Source organism: Myotis yumanensis, unplaced genomic scaffold (genome assembly GCF_028538775.1).
Source record: "Myotis yumanensis isolate MYYU_CA2020_CCGP unplaced genomic scaffold, mMyoYum1.0.hap1 SCAF_7, whole genome shotgun sequence".
Classification (NCBI taxonomy): Eukaryota; Metazoa; Chordata; class Mammalia; order Chiroptera; family Vespertilionidae; genus Myotis; species Myotis yumanensis.
Window position 1 is genome coordinate 75287034 of NW_027223758.1, and position 16197 is coordinate 75303230.

The window sequence follows — 16197 nt, forward strand, 5'->3', positions numbered from 1 at the left end:
TGTTGGTAGCATATAAAGAGTATATTTTTAATGTTTTTAAATTTTTCATTTGTTGATTTGAGAGAGAAACATCGATTTGTTGTTCCACTTATTTATGCATTCATTGGTTGATTCTTTTTTTTTTAATATATTTTTATTGATTTCAGAGAGGAAGGGAGAGGGAGAGAGAGAGAGAGAGAAACATCAACAATGAGAGAGAATCATTGATCGGCTGCCTCCTGCACGCCTCTCACTAGGGACTGAGCCCACAACCTGGGCGTGTGCCCTTGACCGAAATCAAACCCAGGACCCTTCAGTCTGCAGGCCGACGCTCCATCCTCTGAGCCAAAACAGCTAGGGCCATTGGTTGATTCTTATTGTGTATCCTGAGCAGGGATTAAACCCGCAACCTTGGCATATTGAGACAATGCTCTAACCAACTGAGCTACCTGGCCAGGGCCAGATTTATTTATTTTTTAATATTTACCCTGTGTACTACAATCTTGTTGAATGTACATATTCTAGCAGGATTTTGGTTCTTTATCTGGTAGATGATTTAGGATTTTTCAGGTTCATAGTTATGTTGTCTGTGAATAATAACTGCTTTATTTTTGCCTTTCCAAGTTTCTTATTCTTGATGTATTGCATTAGCTAGAACTTCCATTACAATAATGAATAGAAGTAAATATTGACCATTAAGACAACCTTGCTCTGTTCTCAGTGAAAAGGCATTCAATAATTTACCAATAAATATTATATTAAATGTAGATTTTTGTTAGATGCCCTTTGTCAGATTGAAGTAAGTTCCCTTTTATTTCTAGTTTGTTTAGAGATTTTGTCAGTTACTTTTTCTGCATTTGTTGATGTATTTATATGGTTTTCCCCCTTTATTCTTTTAATGTGAAGATTTACATGGATATATTTTTTAATGTGTAGCCACCATTACATTTTGGAAAAATACTCATTTGGCCATGAAGCAGTCCATTTTATGTATTACTGGATTTGATTTGCTAATATTTTGTTGAAACTTCATGTGTCTGTGTTCATGAAGGATACTAGTTTGTAATATTTTTATATTAAAATAACAAGATTTTGGTATCACAGTAACATAAAATGTGTTGAAGTGTTCCTTTCCATTTACTGAAAGCTTGTGTAAGATTAATAAAAATTCTTATTTAAGTATCATAAAATGTACTGGTGACGCCATCTGATCAGTTCTCTTTGTGGAAATATTTTGATTATGAATTCAATTTCTTTAGTAGATATAAGGATACACTTTCTGGTTCTTCTTGAGCCAGTTTAAAGAAGTTATATTTTTCAATAAGTGTGAACTTTTCTCCGGCACCTAAAGAAGAAATAATGTCAATCTTACCCAGACTTTCTCAGAGACTAGAGCGGGGTTTCTCAGCCTCGGCACTTAGTGACATTTTGGACCAGGTCATTCTTTTTTGAGGGAGCTGTTCTGTGCATTGTTGGATGTAGTTTATAAGAAGACATGCATTCCTGTCTTCTACCCATAAAGGCTAATAGAACTAACTGATTATGATAACCAAGAACCTCTCCAGAGCCTGGCTGGTGTGGCTCAGTGGTTGAGCATCGACCTATGACCTGGGGGGTCAAGGTTTGATTCCCAGTCAGGGCACATGACCAGGTGGCAGGCGTAGAGGAGGTAGCCTATCAATGATTCTCTGTCATCATTGATGTTTCTATCTCTCTCTACCTCTCCCTTCCTCTCTGAAATCAATAAAAGTATATTTAAATTAAAAAACTCTCCAGATGTTGCTAAATGCCCCCTGTGTAGCAAAAATCCTCTCCTTCTACCCAACTTGAGAACCACTGGACTAGAGAAAGAAAGAACTTTTCCCAACTCCTTTTCTTTCTCATGAACACAAATGCAAAACAAAACATTTCCTAACAAAATATTAGCAAATTAAATCCAGGAATATCTAAAAAGGATGATCTAGCTTGACTAAATAAAGTTTATCCCAGGAATACAAAATTGGCTTAACATTTGAAAGTCAGTTTGCCATATTAACATAATAAAGAAGAAAACCATCATTTCAAACAGATGCAGAAAAAGTATTTAACCTAACTTTTCCAATCCTCATTATCCAAAATAAAAAATAAAAAAATGACCTCTCATCAAACTAGAAATCTGATAGAGGATATGAACAAGATGCATCTCCTTAATGATGAACAATTTTAGGAACAACGTAAGGATGTCTACTAGTACTACTTCTATTCGATATGACACTGGAAATCTAGGTAGTATGATCAGCCCTGAAAAATATTGTAGAGAAATAGGTAAAACTATCTTTATTTTTGAATAATATGACTGGCCACAGTAACAGCTACTAAAATTATTAAGCAAATTTAACACACAGAATTCAATTTCAAGTTTGACATATAAAAATCAATTTTATTTTTATGTACAGCAATTAGCTATCCTATAGCAATAGATATAAAACAGTAATTATTCTAAAAAAGAAATAATTTATAATAGCATTAAAACTCAAATTCCTAGGAATAATTTAACCAAAAATCTCTCCATTGATAATTATGAAATACTGCTGAGATAAATTTAAGAAAGCTTAAATAAATGGAAAGAAAGATATACCATGTTCTTGAATTGGAATACTCAGTAATAAGATACCAATTTTTTCCAAATTGAAGCTTAGATTCAGTGCTGTTTCAGGAAAAATTTCAGCATGCTGCTATAGAAATTGGCAAACATTCTGAAATTTATATGGAAATGTGAAAGGACTAGAATAGCAAAAACAGCCTGCAATTTACTTACTTTTTTTTTTTTAATCCTTACCCAAGGATATTTTTCCATTGCTTCTTCTTAAAAGAGAGTGGAAGAGAGAGGGAAAGACAGAGAGAAATATCTATGTGAAAGAAGCACATCCATCGGTTGCCTCCTTCAGGAGCCCTGACTGGGGAGGAGCCTGCAACCAGGTATATGCCCTTGACAGGAATTGAACCCGGGACCTTTTGGTCCGCTGGCAACACTATCCTTTCAGCCAGACCGGCTAAGGGAAAGACAGTCCGCAATTTAGAAGAATAATTTGAAATATTTATGCTGCCCAGTTTTAGGTATGTAAATTAAAGTTAGGTAATCAATACAGATTGGTATTCACCTTAGGACAAATAAATAGGTCAGTGGGACAGAATGAAGTTCAGAAATAGACCCGCACGCTCATATGTTCAGTTGCCTTTGATAAAGGTGCCAAGCAGTTCTGTGGAAAAAGGAAAGTCTTCTTAACAAATAATGCGGCATATACTGGATATAGCTCTGGGGGAAAATGAGCCTTGATCCCTGTCTCCCATCATACCCTAAAATAATGTGATCATGGGATGTTAGAACCTGATCCACAGAGGAGGGCATCGTGGCACAATAGCAGGCCTGTGCTGGGTGGGGAGGACTTTCCTACTGGGGACTGCACAGGGGTTGGGTATCAGAGCTTGATACCTGGCATTGACTTGCAGTCTGCTGCCCTCCCAATAAAATCCTAACCTTGGAGCAAGCTCTCAGGCCACTTTCTCTGCTTCCACATATGTGTACCTACACCCTGACACAAATTTATAGTTTCTAATGATTAGGCTTCAACATTGTAGGGAAGTCTATTCGTTGTTCTTGGCCATTTTTATCTTGAATTCCCTCAATACATACTCCAAACCTCTGCCTCTCTCGGCACCCTTTTTTTTTTTCACTGCAGGAATGAATTTACCTTTGCCTTCACCAAGAAATTTGAAAGTGAAGCATATACTTCTTCAACCTTGTCTCTCTCAACCCCACCACCCTAAAATCAGCCAGCCAGCTAGCAAAATGCTACAGTTATTGATCCAACTGCTTTCTTGAAATATCTTCCCAAATGTTTCATAGGCACCTCAAGCTACATTTAATTTCTCCCACCCTTCCCAAATCTTCTCTGTATTGCTTATCCACCCAAAATTCTGCCAATCATCCTCAACTCCTTTTTCTCCCTCACTTTTGACATTCAGAGCTCATCATGTTCTGCCAATTTTGAATCCTAAATATGTTTTAAAAGCTCTCCTTTCCATTCCTACCACTTCTTCTCTTCCAGACCCTCATCATCTCCTCGGAGCTGTGCCAGCACCTCTGACTCATAGCTTCTTGCAGTCTGTTCTCGAAATGGTGCCAGAGTAATTTTTCATAAATTTGAGGTGGATTGTGTCATTTTCCCCCTTACAGACAGCCCTTTAATGATTCTGCCTTGCCTATAAGATAGAGTTCAAGCCCCTTAACATGGAAGACCAAACCTTTCAAGATCTGACCCTCCCATATCTGTCCTGTTTCACCTTCCTCTTCTCTCCACACATATCCCACACTTGATGTTATAACAATACCAAACTATTTAACTTGTCCAAAATATATGATCAAGTTTTACTATTTGGTATATTTGCTAATACTGTTTTCGTTTGCCTTCCACCCTTCATCCTTATCTTCTGCTTAACCACTAAGATTTGGTGTAAGTGCTTCCGGAATTTCCCTTTGGTTGTGCAGATAGCTTTAGGTGCCCTGCCTCTGTATTCCCAAAACAACTTGCGTGTTCCTGAATTACAGCTTTTATCTTTCCAGACTTTAAAGGATTTGTTTCCACCTCTGTCTCCAACTTTAAATCACTTTGAAAATATGAACCAGAGGGTCTTTGTATACCTATGTTTGTATACCCATTATCCAGCATGTATCAAGTACTCAGTAAACACCTGTTTTCAAGTTTGCCTACCCCAGTCCCATGGCATATTACATTGTCATAGAGTGTGTCATCAATAAATAGCTGATGAATATATAAGTGAATGATTGATCTTGTAATTTATTGAACAGGAATAAGGAAACCAGAAGTTGAGACAACTGGAGTTTTTCATCTGAGCGACAAGGAGAATAGGGCTTGCATTCAATGAGAATGGAAACAGATGGAGGAACTAGTTTCAAGATAAAGATTATGCATTGCTTTGACATGAGTTGGTTTGGGAAGTATGACATGACATCCTTTCACAGCTTTTCAGGAGGTACTTGATAAGGTAGCAATTGTGGACAGCACTATAGGCTGGGCAAATCTATTTAGAAATCATTATTGACAATACAATGGCGTGGCATGGATCCCTGAGAAAGTGCGAAGGAGAAGGACAAGGACAGAATCTTCAGGAATGTCTCCATTTAGGGAGAAGAATAAAAGAGTTCCCAGTAAAAGAATCTGAGTAGAAGCCTCTTTAAACTATTGCAACAATCAAGATAATATATTATGAAGTCTAAGGGAAAAATGTTTTAATTGTTGGTCTAGTAACAAGCAAGACTGTTGAAAAAGAAAAGGCCATTAGATTTGTCCTTTAAAAAAAAGTTTTACTAGGTATGTCTGCTAAAATTAATTACTGTTTCTAGAAGTCTGGCAGAGAAGGGAAAGAGGAAGTGGTAATATAAAGGAGATGGTGCAAGTTTTTATTTTTTAATTATAAGAGTACATGCCTATTGGAATTAGAACGTTCAGAAGAATATAAATTAAATTATAGAAGTATTTTTCTTAGCCATTCTATTTCTACTTCTCTGATTTGGTATTTATGTGTTCAGCACTTTAAAAATGTTTGTGTATATTCTTTTATTGCAAATTGCTTTTTTTAAAACTTAATAGTATATCATGAAGTTTCTCCACAATAGTATGGAGAACTATGTATCTCATTTCTTTTAATGGCTGAATAGTATTCCTTATGATGGGTGCATCATAGTTTATTTTCTTATTCTCCTATTGAATGATCTTTGCCTTCAGTTTTTCACTATTATAAATAATGAGAATGGAAACAGATGGAGAAACTAGTTTCAAGATAAAAATTATGCAATAGAGGTCCAGTGCACGAAATTCGTGCACAGGTAGAGTCCCTAGGCCTGACCGGCGATCAGGGTCAATCGGGGCCTTCCTTCCGGCTGCCGGCTGGGGCCTTCCTTTGTTCCACGCCACCCCCTAATGTTCAGCACATGTCATAGCAAACGATCGAACTCCCTGTCTCCTGGTTGAATTCCTGAGGGGACACTTTGCATATTAGCCTTTTATATAGAGAGATTCTGCTATGACCATCCTTCATGGGATAACTTCTTAAAAGCAGAATTATCTGGAGGGTGTTTAGGGTCTCCAAAGGAGGAATGCACAAAGCAGAAAGTGGTAAAGAATTATAAACTTAATTAAATCATCTGGAAACCAGATGGGCTGAGCCCCAAAATGGTGGCAGCACCAAGAGACCGGGGAGTCAGAGTTTTTAAAGGACTCTAGTGGGCTTTTTCCTAGGGGAATTTTCTGAGCAGGTCCAGATCTTGGGCAAGGTAAAGGTACTGGTCTTAGCAAATGGAATGTGGTCTAAGGGAAATGGAATGTCATTACAGTTTCTCAAGGGAGGGGATATCAATTCGATTGTTCGATCAGACCTAACAGAGGGTAGGTGCATTTTTACTTTTTTTATTTGTGTTGACATATCACCCACAAAAGGGCAATACCAATGTGCAGTTCTTTTAGCAGTTATTAAAATGTTGTCGTTCCACACCCTCACTGACATCAAGTATTATTATACTTTCCCACTTAAGAAAATAAGTTTTAGGTTTAAGTTTGGCTTTGATTTTTAATGGAAAGTTTGATCTTGTTTGTAATTCCAAGACAAAATCCAGTTGAGAGGAGGAAGGAGTTTATAAGTATTAAGAAAAGGAGATGATTGACAGGCCATAGTCACAGAAGGCATGAGTCAAAATGGTATCAAGAGTATGAATAGGCCTGGCTGGAGTGGGTCAGTTGGTTGGTAGTCATCCTGTGCACCGAAAGCTTGCCAGTTTGATTCCCATGGCGCGCGCGGGGGGGGGGGGGGGGGAGGCAATAGATGTTTCCATCAATGTTTCTCTCTCCCTCTCCCTTCCCCTCTCTCTCTCTCTCTCTCAAAAAAAAATCAATAAAAATATATTTTTTAAATAGTATGAGTAAAAAGTATGATTTTCTTCAGAGATATTAAGAGAGGAATCATAGATGGGTAAAGATGGGAATAAATGCAAATGAAATAACAACTTTTTTATACAGTCATTCTTATTTTAGGAAAATTAGAAACCAAGTTCCCTGTTGAGTTAGAGGATTACCAGGATGGGGTTTGGAATGAAGCTGCAGAAGAGCTCCTGTGTAAACTGGGGTAAAGAAGCAGGAAGCAATCGGTATTGCAACTGAGCGGAATTGGTTGGTGTTGGGAGCTCAGCTGAGCTGCGAATGAGTGAACTTGGGGGAAGCCAGTAGTAGTCTTGGTCACAGTAACAAGCAGATGTGCAGAATTGGATTTGCCTGGGTTTGCGGCTTCTGGTGTAAGTTATTTATCTTACATTCACAGTGAGTTAGTTTTAGTCTCCTGTTTTCCTGTTCCATGAATAGAGGTTTTATGAGCTAAGATACACATCCATTAGTGTTTCTCATGGGAAAGTGATCCCTAGGTTCTGGTAAAGAAGAAAATCTTTAGAGTATAAATATGATACATTGCATTATGCCAGCATAAAGCTATACTGCACAAAGCCATTTGATTTCTTGTTTTTTATTAATTAATTAAAATATGAACAAACATTACTAAAAATTCTGATCAATACAAACAGAAGGTCAGTGACTTTAATGGGTTTACATGATTTGACTTCTACCCCAGGGTCACTGGGGCTTAATAATGGATCCAGTAATACTCTATCAGTTCTTTCTCATCTAGATATTATCTCTGCTTCTGGGGAGTTTAAACATCTTAATTTTTGGAACTTTACTTTTTGAGTAAAAATCTTTTTCTTCACTTTTAATTTTTACTTTGTGGGCATGGAGAAGAGAAACCAAAGTGTCATGAGTCTGTGGTGAACTTAGGTTAGAAGGAAAAGTCTGGTTGAATAGTAAGGTATAAATATACATTATCAGAACATTACTCTAAAAAATAAAATGTTATGAGAGGAAATGTGCTAAGATGGGAACATAGTTTAGTTTGGAGCAAAGCATATGCACGTGTTTATTTTTACTAAAATTCCTCTTACTCCGTATTTACCTTGTTGCTTTATAATGGAATTATGTGAGGACAGAGACCAACTCTTCCACATGCACTATTCTACTGCCTTCTTCTATACTCTGGGTACATAATAAATACTCTGACAATTAAAAATGGGAAACACAAATGCACTTTGAAGCAAATTGGTGATATTTTAATTCCTGATGTTCATCTTCGGTACTTGGAAGCACTTCAGTTACACAGGTCCTGTTTAGTTTGCTTTTCTTGTTACTTCTGCAGATACTCTGGCTCTTTGTCATACTCCGCGGCTTTATTAGCAGTTTCCTGGGTTTGAGTCTCAGTTCCCCAAATCCAAGTACAGGCTTTTGGAGGATAAAGACAATTTCTTCCCCAACATTGTTGTGACAGGACACAAAATAGACCTTCAATAAATTATTCAAATTATACCTCAGTTTTAAAAAATAAGAAAAAGAAAGTCTTTACTGCCATGAATTGTATTTCAACTAATGCGGAATTTATACACCTTTGAGGAATCTGTACCCCTTCTGTGCTCTCTGCAGCTCACTCATATCTATTCTTTTCAGTTTGTTGAAGTCAGCATGTGATGGTTGGCTGCTTGGAACATCATCATCTATCAAAAAGCATCCAGAGTCCAGTAACAGTGGAGAGACTAGAAGAGAGAAGAAAACAGTTGGGTTTCAGTCACCTATGGAAGATGATGCCCTGTGGACATGTCAAAAGACAGATACATATCGACCCCAAAGAGGTAAGCTTAGCGTCTATAGGAGCAAAATGAGAACCTGCTTCTGGGGAGTTTTAGAATCTTACTAACTACGACCTCCAGATGATTTCCTACAACCCTGAGCAGGTTAAATATGTCACAAGCTAACATGTGCCTGCAAGGCCATATGTATCCCATCCCCATCCATGAATTACATCAGCATTTCTCTTAGAATACTCATATGAGAAACTATCCCATTTGTCCCTCTTTCTGCAAGCAGCAAACCGTAAGAATTATTCAGCAGTAAGTATGATCATAGACACAAAATAATGCTCAAAGTGAGTAAAGAGGACAAGAAACTGAACATAAATCTCTGCCGGGAAAGTAAACTCTAACAACTATAGTTAATCTTCAATTAACTGGAAATATGGGGAGGGTGGAGGAGAGGTCATGGATAAATTCTACATTGTGGCTGCAACAGAACCTCATAAGTCTGAAGCGTGTATTGCCTAGCAGTCTTAAGTACCAGTGATTCTTCTTATTTTATATGTCATGGATTTTTTTAAATCAATTATAAACAACTGTGTGAAATGTTGAGTGAAGCAGTTAAATGTAATTGTGTTTCCCAGTTGTTTCTGGAGTGGCTCTGACTTCATCTCTCCTGGAATTATTTTTTTTCTTTTTTATTGGATTTATTGGGGTGACATTGTTTAATAAAATTATATAGGCTTCAGGTGTACAATTCTCTAACACATCATCCATATATTGTATTGTGTGTTCACCACCCCAAGTTCTCCTGGAATTATGAAGGGAAGGATTTAGGAGCAGAGTGGGAGGAGTTTGGCATATTGTACAGAAGAGCTCCACAGGAAACAAAGGGCCAAAAAGGGCATGGCACCCTCTGCTCCCACCTCTTTCCACACACCTTTCTTTCCTGCTCACAGCCAGTAACCCTGATTTCCTTCTGATCTGCCTCTTTGTCATTGGGCTTGCCCCGGCCCAGGTCTGGTATAAGTGGCCACGTTTTCTTTTTTTAAACCGTTTGCTTTTTTTTTTTTTTTAATATATTTTATTGATTTTTTACAGAGAGGAAGGGAGAGGAATAGAGAGTTAGAAACATCGATGAGAGAGAAACATCGATCAGCTGCCTCCTGCACACTCCCTGCTGGGGATGTGCCCGCAACTAAGGTTCATGCCCTTGACTGGAATCGAACCTGGGACCCTTGAGTCCGCAGGCTGATGTTCAATCCACTGAGCCAAACCGGTTAGGGCAAAGTGGCCACGTTTTCATCAGCTCTCCAGCCGCTCTCACCTGCCTCCCAAGAGATGTGGGTGCTTTATGAGAGCTGCAGGTGTGGCTCCATCCTTTCCTCCTGTCTGCCAGCATTGTCATGTTGTTTGGTTTTAATTGTGATTAATCTAGAAATTGTTTAATTCTCTCCCAGATAATTGATGATAATTAGTCCAAACTTCAGAAGGGAGTCTAGGCACAATCTGAAACCAAAGCAAAAGTTTATTTTGTTTAACATATTGAAAAGTTCTGCAGATTTCTATCGCCTTCGGGTAACATAGAAACAAATATGCAATTCAGGAGGCTCAGAACCTGAGATGGAACCATCATCCCTCTCTGTGGGTGGTCCTTCAGAGAGGAGCAGCTCTTCTGGGGCTTTCTCATTCTCAATCATCGCACTTTGCAGAGTGGAGAACCAGTCAGAATTGGTGTGGTGGTTGCACCGCAAGGCTTAATGCAGTCTTCTGTTAACTTGTCACCAAATTTGTGTTGTATGTCAGCACTAAAATAAAATGCCACAATGAGAAAAACGTAGTGTAAGCAAAGGGACAAATAACCTGTGTGATTGGTGAAGACCACAGCCACATTAGAAAGCTGCGATGGAAAAGGCACTTTGAGAAAGGTATCTGGCCAGCCCTTGCCAAGGCAGAGGTTAATCTCTCCCGGGCCCGGCCACAGAAGCCGGAAGCCTGGAAAGGGCTTGTGTCCAAAAAAAATCAATTTCTAATTTGAAACAAAATCATTTTTGACTAACAGGGGTTCAGAACCCATTACTTTTTGCTGTACAGTCTGCTGACATTTCAGCACTTTCTGTTGTGCACAATGAATCCTAATAGTCATTTTATAATGTTGCTATACCAATCAATTTAACCAGGAGAAAGCTGTTACAATTCTGCAAAGTTTTCAGGAACAGCTTTCACTCATGGTTTTATTTTTTCATTAGGTTTTTTTTCCCCTTTTTGGGGGGCGGGGGAGGAGGGGTGAAGTGTTGCAGTGAAAAATTGAAACGTTTTCATCTTTTCAAGAGTTTTGTTTTAAGGCATTGCACTTGCAAGAATTAACTTCTTTTTCTACTCTTAAGAAAGGCAATATTGTATTTTTCTCTTCTTTTATTCTAATACTAGAGGCCCGGTACACAAATTTTGTGCATGGGTAGGGTCCCTAGGCCTGGCCAGCGATCAGGGCCAATCGGGGTCTTCCGGCTGCTGGCCGAGTCTCCCTTCATTCCACGCTGCCCCCTGATGGTCAGCACACGTCATAGTGAGTGATCAAACTCTCGGTCTTCCTGTTGAACTCCCGAGGGGACACTTTGCATATTAGCCTTTTATATATATACTAGAGGCCCGGTGCACAAAAATTTGTGCACTTGGCGGGGGGAGGGGGTCCCCCAGCCCGGCTTGTGCCCTCTCGCAGTCTGGGACCCCTCAGGAGATAATGACCTGCTGGCTTAGGCCTGCTCCCGGGTGGCAGAGGGCAGGCCCAATCCCTAGGTGCAGCCCCTGGTCAGGCTCACAGCAGGGCCGATTGGGGAGTTGGGGCGCCGCCCCATCACGCACAGAGCAGGGCGGATCGGGAGGTTGCGACGCCACCCTCAGTCACACTCAGGGTAGGGCCGATTGGGGGGTTGGGGCACCGCCCCCTGTCACGCACAGAGCAGGGCCGATCAGTGGGTTGGGGCGCTGCCCCCTGTCACTCACAGAGCAGGGCCAATCAGGGAGTTGGGGCGCTGCCCCCTGTCACTCACAGAGCAGGGCCGATCAGGGGGTTGGGGCGCTACCCCCTGTCACTCACAGAGCAGGGCCGATCAGGGGGTTGAGGAGCTCCCCCCTGTCACTCACAGAGTAGGGCCGATAGGGGAGTAGGGGCACCGCCCCGTCACACACAGAGCAGGGCAGATCAGGGGGTTGGGGCGCTGCACCCTGTCATACTCAGGGCAGGGCCAATGGGGAGGTTATGGCTCTACCCTGTCACACACAGAGCAAGGCCCCGTGGAGGGGGTTTGGGGCGCCACCCTCTATCACCCACAGAGCAGGGCCGATCAGGGGGTTGGGGTGCCAACCCTGTCACACTCAGGGCAGGGCCGATGGAGAGGTTATGGCTCTACCCTGTCACACACAGAGCAGGGCCCGTGGTGGGGGGGGGGGGGGGGAGTTGGGGTGCCGCACCCTGTCACACACAGAGCAGGGCCGATCAGGGGGTTGGGGCGCCGCACCCTGTCACACACAGAGCCGCAGGGCGATCAGGGGATTGGGGAGCTCCCCCCATCAGGCACAGAGCAGGGCTGATCAGGGGGTTGGGGTGCCTTCCCCTGTCACAAACAGAGCAGGGCAGATAGGGAGGTTGTGGCCCTGCCCCCTGTCACACACAGAGCCGCAGGACGATCAGGGGGTTTGGGTGCTGCCCCCTGTCACGCTGATCCCGGTGCCGGGAGCCTCGCTGCTCCGCTGATCCTGGTGCTGGGAGGCATATTACCCTTTTACTGTATAGAACAGAGGCCTGGTGCACGGGCTGGGGCCAGCTGGTTTGCCCTGAAGGGTGTCCTGGATCAGGGTGGGGGTCCCACTGGGGTGCCTGGCCAGTCTGGGTGAGGGGCTGAGGGCCGTTTTCAGGATGGCGGGTGACTGAAGCTCCCAACTGCTCCTTTTTTTCTTTTTTTTTTTTCTATTCTGGGCCAGCTTTAGCTCTGAGGCCTCGCTGCTGAAAGCAGGTTTCTGGCCTTTACCTTCTGTATTTGATACAATGTTGCGGTCCGGCGGGCTGAAGCCCGGCTGACTGAAAGCCTGTTTCTGGGGTTTTGTTTAGCTTCTATATTTGCAACATAGTTGCTTAGAGTTGCAGCTGAGAGGCCGGCAAGTCAGGCGGGGAACGTTGGAGTCCGCACTCACTGGAGCAAGCAAGCCTCCCTGTTCGCTTCAGTGCATGGCTGCCGGCCGCCATCTTGGCTGACAGTTAATTTGCATAAGGATATGCTGGTTAGCCAATGGGAAGGGTAGCGGTTGTACGCTAATTACCATGTTTCTCTTTTATTAGTGTAGATAGATGATCATTAACAAAATTATGGTATACTTGGTCATTGAGGGATGCCCCTGTGAGTCATTCTGCTCATTGCAGACCTGGTATACTCAGATCCCAGGACAGGGCAACGTTATTGCCTTGCTGTTTGATGTGGTACCCAACCAACCAAAGGGGAGACACTCACCAAGGTGTGCTGCAAAGGGTTCAACACCTGTTTCTCATGAGGCCAGTGACCTCCCACTAATTGCCTAAGTTACACCACTTGGCTTATCATCTCCTTAACTGTTTTCCCTTTTTAGTGTTTGAATTTTTTAATATACTTTTCTTCTGTTTTATATCCTTTATTTCTCTTGTTGTTCTTTATTAAGTACTATATAGGATGTTTACTGCAGGACTGTTAATCTTTATTATCAGTGTCTTTCTCCTTTCCTCTCATACCCCCTCACCATTCTGCCAACTTTATACATACTAAACATATATAAAAAAAAGGACCTGACTCTTGTTTCAAGAAATAACCTTGAGATCACAAAAATATTCACAGTATTGTCAAAATTACACTTGAAATGTAAATTGTTTTTCAATCAACAATGCTCGGAATGTTCTATTTTAGTTGCTTTTATTGAGCTACGTGACATTCTTTATTTTAGGGAGAGATTCCTTAAATCTAAACTTGAGTTGAGAACTTCTGAGCCACAGGCGCAAATCTGGAAGCACCAGCCTTCATTTCTCTTTTTTCTTTCCTACGCAGTGGTGTTTTTATTCTCACCCAGCTTGTCTCAAACCTTTTCTGAGCAATCACTGATTCCCTTTCACAGGAGCCCACGAAGCTGAGGACATTTTTCCAGTTATGCGAAAGGTCTGGCAGAGGCTTCGAGGCACTGAACACGCATGTTAGATCAGGGCTTGTCACTGCCAACTCCTACATCAGCCATCAAAAGCCACTGCTACATTTAGAGCCACCTCCTGTTTATTCCTCTTTCATTGATCTCCCAATCCCCTTAAAACTGTGACTTTGAGTAAGGCTGAATCTCGAATAATTCCAATCTACCAGATGGTGTTGACCACGCCTTTCATTTTGTCTTTGGGTGTTTTAGGTTACGTATATACAGCAGCTGTCACTGATCGGGGCTCCTGGGGGGCTTCCAAGTGCACTTATCTTTTACTGGAAGAGGGTTATGGAAGACCCATCTGAAGTGAGGAGTAATTTCTGAAGCTCTAGTTGCTCCTCTAAGTGCATCTGGGCTCGCAGCAATGCGAGTGTTTTCTAGTCCGTGATGGAGTCATGGGTCATGTGATTAAAGAAGTAAACAAGGCCCAGCTGGTGTGGCTCAGTGGTTGAGCATAGACCTATGAATCAGGAGATTTGGTTAGATTCCCAATCAAGGCATATGCCCAGGTTGCGGGCTTGATCCCCAGTGTGGGGAGCGCAGGAGACAGCAGATCAGTGATTCTCTGATCATTGATGTTTTTATCTCTTTCCTTCTCCCTTCCTCTCTGAAATAAAAACATATATATATATATAACAAAAAAGAAGTAAACAAGCTGGAGTATCCAAAGTACAAAATCCAATCCCATTTTGCCTCTAAGGAGCATTTACTTATGTTTTTTTTTTAGTAGCATCATCATTATGATTATGTTTCATCATTAGAAAAGGTAGCACAATATATCACTTCTGATTTCCAGAAGGCCGAGCTAAAAGATCTGTTAAAAGTTGATGCCTTTCTTAATAGAACACAGAAGATAAGTATAGTACAGGGATAATCTCAGACATGTAGATTCAATTGTCCTGCCCAGGCCACTCAAAAAAGGAATTCAAATGCAAGAAACTAGCATTGAGAGTTGAAGTTACTATATATGGCATACTGTAACGTAAACCAGAGCCTGTACATTTTCCATCTTCTATAATAGAAAGAAGTATCTCAAAATACTATATAATTTACTTATTATTTATATTTTACTTTTCTCCCACTAGAATATAAGCACCCCATATGTTCACTGTTGTAGGGCCTAGACCAGTGGTTCTCAACCTTCCTAATGCCGCGACCCTTTAATACAGTTCCTCATGTTGTGGTGAACCCCAGCCATAAAATTATTTTTGTTGCTACTTCATAACTGTAATTTTGCTACTGTTATGAATGAATCGTAGTGTAAATATCTGATATGCAGGATATATTTTCATTGTTACAAATTGAACATAATTAAAGCATAGTGATTAATCACAGAAACAATATGTAATTATATATGTGTTTTCCGATGGTCTTAGGTGACCCCTGTGAAAGGGTCGTTCGACCCCCAAAGGGGTTGCGACCCACAGGTTGGCAACCCACAGGTTGAGAACCGCTGCCCTAGACCATTGCTTAATATGTGGTAGATGCTCATTATATATTTGTTAGGAGAATTAAGGTGACATTATAGGTACTGGTTTTTCTCTCTGTGTCCTTGCCCACAAAAAGGACCTAATCAGTTGAACCTTTTGACCCCATTACCTACAATGATTCAGTGATTTAAAAAATGCATATGCTTGTCCCTTCGGAGTCCTTATGGTGATAGATTGGCAATGTCAAAAAGATAACAGTAGAGTCTTAAAAATAGCACTGCCTTGAAAGTCAAGAAAACTGTGGGGTTCTTCATTTTCTTTTACTTTAATTGAGATTTAATCTACATACAATAAAATTGCATAGGTCTTTACTCCGAATTTGAAAACCGTTGGCAATTGTATGTATCTATGTAACCACCACCCAATTAAGATGTAGTCTATGTCCATTGTTCATGACAATTCCCTTGTGTCTTTCTAGTAGTTCTCCCATGAGGCCTCTCTCCTCAGCTTGCAGATGGCTGTGTTCTCCTTGTGTCCTCACAAAGCCTTTTTGCTGTGAGCACACACCCCTGGTGTATCCCTCTTCTTATAAGGACACCAGTTATATTGGACTATTGGCCCGGTGCAGGAATTCGTGCACATTGAAAGGAAATTAATTAGAAGAAATATTTTAATATCGCTGTTCGCCGTTTTTCTATAATAGAAGTGTCAACCAAATTCCTGCTCGACAATGACAGATGGAAACACACACATGTGATTGGTGCCAGCGAGAGCTTTATATGTATCGCACATGCACGAGTCAACTTAGCCTTTTATAGATATAGAATAAACTTGCTTAATCAGACCTGCTTTCTGATGTAG

General features: G+C 41.1%; 1 protein-coding gene across 6 annotated transcripts in view; it reads left to right on the forward strand.

Annotated features, from left to right (window-relative positions):
- The window catches only part of KIAA1328 (KIAA1328 ortholog), a 160133-nt gene that overhangs the window by 113820 nt on the left and 30116 nt on the right, over nucleotides 1–16197 (forward strand). For all 6 annotated transcript variants that reach the window (XM_070421012.1, XM_070421016.1, XM_070421014.1 and 3 more), the window contains one exon: nucleotides 8577–8758. In XM_070421012.1, the coding sequence (XP_070277113.1) occupies nucleotides 8577–8758 (182 nt within the window). The remainder of the gene's footprint in view (nucleotides 1–8576; nucleotides 8759–16197) is intronic.